This window comes from Otolemur garnettii, unplaced genomic scaffold, assembly GCF_000181295.1.
Source record: "Otolemur garnettii isolate 467f Iridium unplaced genomic scaffold, OtoGar3 scaffold00055, whole genome shotgun sequence".
Lineage (NCBI taxonomy): Eukaryota > Metazoa > Chordata > Mammalia > Primates > Galagidae > Otolemur > Otolemur garnettii.
In genome coordinates this window covers 5,353,121-5,360,189 of record NW_003852450.1, presented here as the reverse complement: position 1 = coordinate 5,360,189, position 7,069 = coordinate 5,353,121, and the positions used below count along the sequence as shown (strand labels likewise).

At 43.2% G+C, this 7,069-nt stretch overlaps 1 protein-coding gene across 1 annotated transcript; it reads left to right on the top strand.

Moving 5' to 3' along the window:
• The first annotated feature begins 1,381 nt into the window (after nucleotides 1-1,381).
• On the top strand, nucleotides 1,382-5,023 carry SNRPE (small nuclear ribonucleoprotein polypeptide E). Its single transcript, XM_003792335.2, has 4 exons — nucleotides 1,382-1,514; nucleotides 2,040-2,066; nucleotides 3,577-3,639; nucleotides 4,895-5,023. The coding sequence occupies exons 1-4, from the start codon at nucleotides 1,461-1,463 to the stop codon at nucleotides 5,021-5,023; spliced, it is 273 nt and encodes a 90-aa protein (XP_003792383.1). The 5' UTR covers nucleotides 1,382-1,460.
• The last annotated feature ends 2,046 nt before the right edge of the window (nucleotides 5,024-7,069 follow it).

Genomic DNA, 7,069 nt, shown 5'->3' with positions numbered 1-7,069 from the left:
GGGCTGAATAACTTTGCCTTAGTCACACAACTTTAAGGGAGCTGGATTTCCACTCAGCAAGCTGATTTCATTGCCTTCCCTCTAAACCATCAATAGCGGTTGCCACCTTAACAGTAACTCTGCATGCCAGGAGTGGTGGCTCATGCCTCAAACCCTAGCACTCTGGGAGGCTGAGGTGGGTGAATTGTCTGAGCTAGGGAGTTGGAGACCAGACTGAGTAAGAATGAAACCTGTCTCTAAAAATAACTCAGTGTTTTAGCAGGCACCTGTAGTCCCAGCTACTCAGGAGGCTAAGGCAAGAGGATCACTTGAGCCCAAGAGTTTGAGGTTGCTATGAGCTGTGATGCCACAACACTCTCCCAAGGGTAGCAGTGAGACTGTCTCAAAACAAACAAACAAGCAAACACACATCTCCACAAGGTTGATGAGAACTGAATTCGGTTGTTGGATCAAACCACGACGTCTAGCTTTAGAATTCAAACTGCCAATGGCTGAATGTCAGATGTGCTAGACCTGGAATTTGGGCTTTTGCCTTCCCTTTTTATCACAAAAAAGCCTAAAGCCTAAATTGCAGCAAAATATGCCTCAGGCAAAGCTAAGGTGACCAGATTTTAACATTGGTAAAGCAGGGCACCATTTACGGGAGTGGGGGATGGGGGTTTCTTAATTAAAAATTTGGTCTATATGGAGCAACAAAAATTTTCATAGCACACAAAAATAGTATTGTAATATATAAATTTTTAATTTCAACATAAGTACAATTTACAAATATAATACATTAAAAATATATATGTATAGGGTGGAGCCTGGGGCTCAAAGGAGTAGGGCGCCGGTCCACCTGGGTGACCTTGCCCAGGAGGGGAGTAGGAAGTTTACATTAGCCTCTTTATTTCCAAATGAAGTTACATTAACTTCTTCATTCCCAAATGGAGTTACATTAACCTTTTCAGCAGCCAAAACCGTATATTCCCTTCCCATTGTCCCACCGTTTCCTAGCTTGTCGTGCATTCTTTGCAAAAATCGGGACTTTTTTAAAACGCTGTGGGACGCGGGACAAATTGTTAAAAATCAGGACTGTCCTGCCAAAAGTGGGACGTCTGGTCACCTTAGGCAAAGCACTAAAATAAGTCATTTTACAGACGGAGATACGCAATGAGATAGCTTTGGGCATCTCAGAAAATGAAGACACGACCACCATACCGAAGCCCGTTAGCCCCTCCTTCTTCCTCCCTCCAGGTGGCGCTGTAGAATCGACCCGGGTTTCAAAGTGCCCCAGCCTCATTTGACCTCCCCCGGACGCTAAGAAGCACAGAGTAAAGCAACTCCATGGCTAGAGAGGCATTTTAGGAACCACCCACATCTCCTGATGACCTCTACGTACTTCCGCTTCCGGTTCTTCATTCCGGAAGTTTCTTTCTTGGATAGCGTGCTGGTCGGTGTGGTCTTTGTGAGATTCCGCCATGGCGTACCGCGGCCAGGGCCAGAAAGTGCAGAAGGTGATGGTGCAGCCCATCGTATCCTACGCTGGATGTCAGGACTAGGAGGTTCGGGCCAGAATGCCGGGTGGGAGGGAGCAGGCTGAGAGCCGGCCTGAAGAGCGGCGCACGACCCACATCCCATGAGCCCTCGGGGCGACCGAGATGGGGAGAAAGCGCGGGTAGTTGGAGAATCGGTGACGGGTGTGTCTGCTGGAGGGTGGGGGATGCTTGGGTAGACCCTGCATTGAGGAATGCAGGAATGCAGGAGTGCAGGGGGCCGAGCTGAAGTCAGACCACTTTAAATAGGTGCTGAGTGAAAGCGGGAGTTAGCGGTCTTGGGCAATAGGAAGATAATCTTGTCAGCACAAGGAAACACCAGGAGAATGAGGGGGTACCTTCGGAGTCGTGAGGAGACCCCTAGTGAGTGTCCACTTGGGCACTTAAGTTGGCGGAGGCACCAGGTCTCGGCATTCATGAAATAACAGTGAGATGGGGGTAGATTTGACCTGTTTCAGGGAGCAGAGTCTGTGCTACTTTGAAATCTCCTTAACCATTGTGCAGAACCTCATCTTCAGATACTTACAAAATGTACGTAAGTAGTTAATTGTTTCCGAACTGCTTTTTAAGTAAAAAGTGATTCTGCTTGGTTATTTGTGTAAACTTTCCTGATCGCTGTCTTCTAAGGTTAAAAACTAGATTTGAAACTAGTAATTGAAGGGGTAATTGAGGGGAAAGATGCACGGAAAGCTCATATGGTGTGTGAATTGTGTTGTCATTACTTTACAACATCACAATTAGTCGTTTCAGAAAGTATATCTTGACAGACATGAGGTGGTGTTTGCGTATTGGTATTTTGTTGGTAGTGATTTTACAAGAACATTGGAACCTTTTTCTTTTGTTATCTTCTTAAGATGAAACATTGGAAGAAAAACCTACTCAGCCTAAGCCAGGTCAGAAGGTGGTGTATTTAAGTACCTGTGGAAAAAACTTAAGTTTTAAAAAGACTCTAAAAAAAGGAAGAGGGAAGGGGTAGATTGAGAATTTAGTGGCAGCTCCTTTTCTCTGGGGAGATTTTCAGCAACTTAAATTTTACAGTGTGACAAACAGTGTAATTGAAAAATAGGTTAATTTCAGTCCCTTATAATTTTTTGTTTTTCTTTGAGACAGAGTTTCGCCCTTGATAGAGTGCTGTGGTGTTAACAGCTCACAGCAACCTCAAACTCTTGGGCTCTTGCCTCAGCCTCCCAAGTAATTGGGACTATAGGCGCCCGCCACAACATCTGGCTATTTTTTGTTACAGTTGTCGTCGTTTAGCTGGCCTGGGCCAGGTTTAAACTCTGCAGCCTTGGTGTATGTGGCTGGCACTGTAACCATTGTGCTACGAGTGCCAAGCCCCCTTATAATTTTTAACCAGAATTGATGGTCCCTCCCCTGGGTACTATATGTGTGAGATGGAAAACTGAGAACCTAGAGAAATTCCTTTTTTAGTGCTGGATTTTGGTATAGAAGAAAAAGAAGCCCTTGATCATGAGAAATTATTGCTTTGTGCTGTACTGTCACCAGTTTAAATGTATTGAAGACTTAAGGGCCTGGCATGGTAGCTCATGGTCACCTAGCACTCGGGGTAGCAGAGGCGGGCGGATTGCCTGAGCTCATGGGTTCAAGACAAGCCTGAACAAGAGCAGGACCCCATCTCTAAAAATAGGTGTTATGGTGGACGCCTGTAGTCCCAGCTACTTGGGAGGCTGAGACAAGAGAATAGCTTGAGCTCAAGAGTTTGCCATTGCTGTGAGCTATGACATTACGGCACTCTACTCAGGGTAGAGTGTTTCAAAGTGAGACTATTTCAAAAAAAAATTAATGTATTGAAACTATAAGTAAGAAATACCATTAGTTTGGACATTCCAAATACGGCATTTAGTAAATAAAAATATTAATTGGTAAGTAACCATTCTTGGTTGACAGTTCTTAGACATGGGTAGACTTAATTATGTTTGTTAAAAGGTTTTTTGTGAACCATATTTCTCTATTGTTTGACCAAAGTGATTGATTTTTGTCTACTTTTAAAAAAACATTTATATGTTTGTGACCATTTCAGAGATCCCGGATTCAGGTGTGGCTCTATGAGCAAGTGAATATGCGGATAGAGGGCTGTATCATTGTGAGTATCCGGGCTATTTTTTTTTTTATCCAGGGTATTTTCTCTCAGAGCAGCTCATTGTAGAATAAGATTTCACAGAAAATGCTCAGCTGGGGGCTCACTAATTTTGTTTTTTTATTATTCTAGTTGATAGGAATTAGGTAATTTAAAAAAGAGAGGAAAAATTGGCTTGGCGGCTAGGGCGACAGCCACATACACTGGAGCAGGCAGATTTGAATCCAGCCGAGGCCTGCCAAACAACAATGACAGCTACAACTAAAAAATAGCCAGGCATTGTGGTGGGCGCCTATAGTCCCAGCTACTTGGGAGGCTGAGGCAAGAAAATCACTTAAGCCCAAGACTGTGAGGTTGCTGTGAGCTGTGGATGCCACGGCACTTTACCCAGGGTAACATAGTGAGACTCTGTCTCAAAGAAAGAGAGAGAGAGAGGGAAAATTAACTTTTAAAAATAATTTGAGCCAGATGTAGAGGTACATACTATAGTCCCAGCTACTCGGGAGGCTGAAGCAGTAGGATCCCTTTACCAAGAATTCCAGAATAGTGGGGTACCCTAAGTAATTTTTTTTTTGAGACAGAGCCTCAAGCTATCCCCCTGGGTAGAGTGCTGTAGCATCACAGCTCACAGCAATCTCCAATTCCTGGGGCCAAGCAAGTCTCCTGCCTAAGCCTCCCAAGTAGCTGGAACCACAGGTGCCCGACACAACGCTTGGCTATTCTTTGGTTGCAGTCATCATTGTTGTTTTGGTGGCCCCAGGCTGGATTTGAACCCACTACCCTAGGTGTATGTGGCTGGCGCCTTAGCCACTTGAGCCACAGGCACCGAGCCCTGAGTAATGTTTTAAAGAAAGATAAAATACGGCTAGAGGTATTATGTTAGGATACTTTAGCATTTTGTTTAGATGCCAGAGGTTCTGTCAATAATCTTCCCCATTTATCAGTTGGAAAACAAGTATAGTACGTAGTGACAATGATATTTTGTGGGGAACATGGGGAGTATGGTGGTAGAAGGTAAAAGAATGGCTTGTTGGCATATCTAATGAAATCCTGAATCTAAAAGGTTGATTTAGACTACATTCTGGTTTTCTTTGTTATTTAAAGAAGTTTTAGGTGGGAGGCAGTTTTTCAGTTGAAAAATCAGTAGAAGAGTGAATTTCTGAAGTTAGTTGGCATTTCTGTGTCCAGATATGTGTACTCTTTTAGGATAGTTTGGATGTGATTTCATTGAAGATGACAGTCAATTGGCTTATTTTTCTAGGGTTTTGATGAGTATATGAACCTTGTATTAGATGATGCTGAAGAGATTCATTCTAAAACAAAGTCAAGAAAACAACTGGGTAAGGATATAGTCTTATATAAATGTTTATTCACTTCTAGAATTGAATGACCTGCAATTCAGTTCATGTTAAATTTAGTTAGCATTTGAGAAGTTATTATATTATAATAGTTGGGGGAGTAGTTCACTTTTGAAATCACGCTCTGCTACCTACTCCTTTTCACCCCACTTGATTTTTACTCTTTGCACCTGGACAGGTCTCCCCAAAGGCTGATGTTACTAAGTTTAATGATCAATGTTCTCATTTAATTCTAAATAGCATTTAGCACTGTTAGCCAGTCCCTCAGTAAAATGCTTTGTTTTCTTGTCTGATTTGGTGGTTGGGTGGGGGTGATATTTCTGTTCTCTCCTTCAACAACAGTCAACACAGAAGGCTTCTGTGACCAGATATATGGAGTTATTTTCTCCATACAATGAGCAGGCAATCAATTATGCAGCTATAGCCTCAGATCCCCTGAGACTATCTCTATGCCATTCGGAAGTCCAGGTGGCTTTACCTGTGTTTCTGACTGGCTATAAATTGGGGTTTCCTCAGCCTTCTTCTTAGGCTTGATTAATTTGTTCACAGAACTCAAGAGAAACACATTTACTGGTTTATTATAAAAAGATATTTATTACAAAGGATGCAGATGAAGAGATGCGTTGGGAAAGGTGACAGAGCTTCCAGGGCTTCCAAGGCCACCCTCCAGGAACTGTTCTTTAGGATTTTTATGGAGGCTTCATTACATAGGGATAACTGACTAGACTATTGGCCATTGGTGATTGACTTACTTTTCAGCCTCTTCCCTCCCCTGAGGTTAGGAGGTGAAACTCAAAGTCTTCACCCTCTGGGACTATAAACTAATACAACCTTTTTGGAAGGAAGTATGGAGAACCCTCAGAGAACTCAAGCTAGACCTCCCATTTGATCTGCAGTCCCACTACTGAGCATCTACCCAGAGGGAAAAAAATCCTTTTACCATAAGGACACTTGCACTAGATTGTTTATCGCAGCTCAGTTTACAGTCGCCAACATGTGGACACAGCCTAAATGCCCACCAACCCAGGAATGGATTAATAAGCTGTAGTATATGTATACCATGGACTACTATTCAGCCATTAAGAAAGTTGGAGACCTTACATCTTTTGTATTAACCTGGATGGAAGTGGAACATATTAGTAAAGCATCACAAGAATGGAGAAACAAGAATCCTTTGTACTCAATTCTCACATGAGGATAGTTGATGACCTAGTATTTGGTGGGGGGGCGGAAGGAAGGAGGGGGTAGGGGAAAGGAAGAGTAGAGAGAGGGAAGGAGGGTGGAGGGGTCACAGTGTGACATATCTTTTAGGGGCAGAACACAATTATCCAAGAGGGATTTTACCTAACAAATGCAATCAGTGTAACCTGGTTCTTTGTACCCTCAATGTATCCTCAACAATAAAAAAAAAAGTAAGTAAGTCTCAACCCTCTAAGCATGCTTGGTCCTTCCAGGGACCAGCTCCAATCCTATAACTAGGGTATACTAGTCACCAGTCAACTCATTAGCATACAAAAAGATCACATTAGGGAGTCTAAGGACTTTAGGAGTAGTGTGCCAGGTTATTTTATAGTATCATGCTTTGGCTTTGGCTCTGTGATACTATACTTGAAAGGTTTTATGTTTGTTTTGAGACAGAATCTACTATATCGTCCTCAGTAGAGTGCTGTGGTGTCACAGCTCACAGCAACCTCAAATTCTTGATCTCAAGAGATTCTCTTGCCTCACCCTCCCAGTAGCTGGGACTACAAGTGCCTGCCACAACATTTGGTGTAGTCATTGTTTAACAGGCCCAGGCCGGGTTTGAAACTGCCAGCCCCAGTGTATGTGGCCAGCATCCTAACTACTGAGCTAAGGGTGCAAAGCTGGTTTTCATTTCATTCATGCTTCTTTTCAGACTTTGTATATTGATTTATTTTTTATTTTTTATTTTTTTTGGAGACAGAGTCTCACGATGTCACCCCGGGTAGAGTGCTGTGGCATCATAGCTCACTGCAACCTCTAACTCTTGGGCTTACGTGATTCTTTTGCCTTGGCCTCCCAAGTAGCTGGGACTATAGGCGCCCGCCACAGTGCCC

Bases quoted from the DNA above. Each gene is read 5' to 3' on its own strand.
- SNRPE (XM_003792335.2), top strand. From the start codon at position 1,461: ATGGCGTACCGCGGCCAGGGCCAGAAAGTGCAGAAGGTGATGGTGCAG. The intron at 1,515-2,039 runs GTATCCTACGCT...ACCATTGTGCAG, and splicing joins AGGTGATGGTGCAGCCCATC to AACCTCATCTTCAGATACTT. The intron at 3,640-4,894 runs GTGAGTATCCGG...TTATTTTTCTAG, and splicing joins GGATAGAGGGCTGTATCATT to GGTTTTGATGAGTATATGAA.